General features: G+C 67.9%; 1 protein-coding gene across 1 annotated transcript in view; it reads right to left on the reverse strand.

Annotated features, from left to right (window-relative positions):
• RPUSD4 (RNA pseudouridylate synthase domain containing 4) overlaps positions 1–514 on the reverse strand; it is a gene marked incomplete at its 5' end in the record, with an annotated part of 2384 nt that overhangs the window by 913 nt on the left and 957 nt on the right. Inside the window, one exon of the mRNA XM_010144222.1 lies at positions 269–419. Within this exon, the coding sequence (XP_010142524.1) occupies positions 269–419 (151 nt within the window). The remainder of the gene's footprint in view (positions 1–268; positions 420–514) is intronic.

The following is a 514-nucleotide window of genomic DNA, read 5'->3' on the forward strand; positions in this document are numbered from 1 at the left end:
TGTCGCGCCCAGCCGGTGGACCTGGCCAGGCGGCGGTAGCGTGTCACGGCGCTCTCGGCGTTGCGGTTCTTGCGGATCTTCACCACCTTCCCGTCCTCCGGAGACAGGCGGTAGTTGGGGGCCAGTGTCATCTGGAGGGCAGCAAGAAGGTGAGCTGGCAGGAGCGAAGGCAGGGGGGCAGGCCAGAAGGGTGGCCCAACGAGCTCAGTCGCGTCTCTGGAGCCGCGGGGAAAGCAGATCCCACCCCGGGGATGGATCCAGGCCTCACCGGTGATGGGCTGGAGCTCCAGCAGCGAGCAGCCAGCGGAGCTGGCCAGGCGGCGGTAGCGTGTCACGGCGCTCTCGGCGTTGCGGTTCTTGCGGATCTTCACCACCTTCCCGTCCTCCGGAGACAGGCGGTAGTTGGGGGCCAGTGTCATCTGGAGGGCAGCAAGAAGGTGAGCTGGCAGGAGCGAAGGCAGGGGGGCAGGCCAGAAGGGCGGCCCGAGGGACTCACCTTGAAGTGCGACTGGCG

Source organism: Buceros rhinoceros, unplaced genomic scaffold (assembly GCF_000710305.1).
Source record: "Buceros rhinoceros silvestris isolate BGI_N320 unplaced genomic scaffold, ASM71030v1 scaffold30469, whole genome shotgun sequence".
Taxonomy (NCBI): domain Eukaryota; kingdom Metazoa; phylum Chordata; class Aves; order Bucerotiformes; family Bucerotidae; genus Buceros; species Buceros rhinoceros.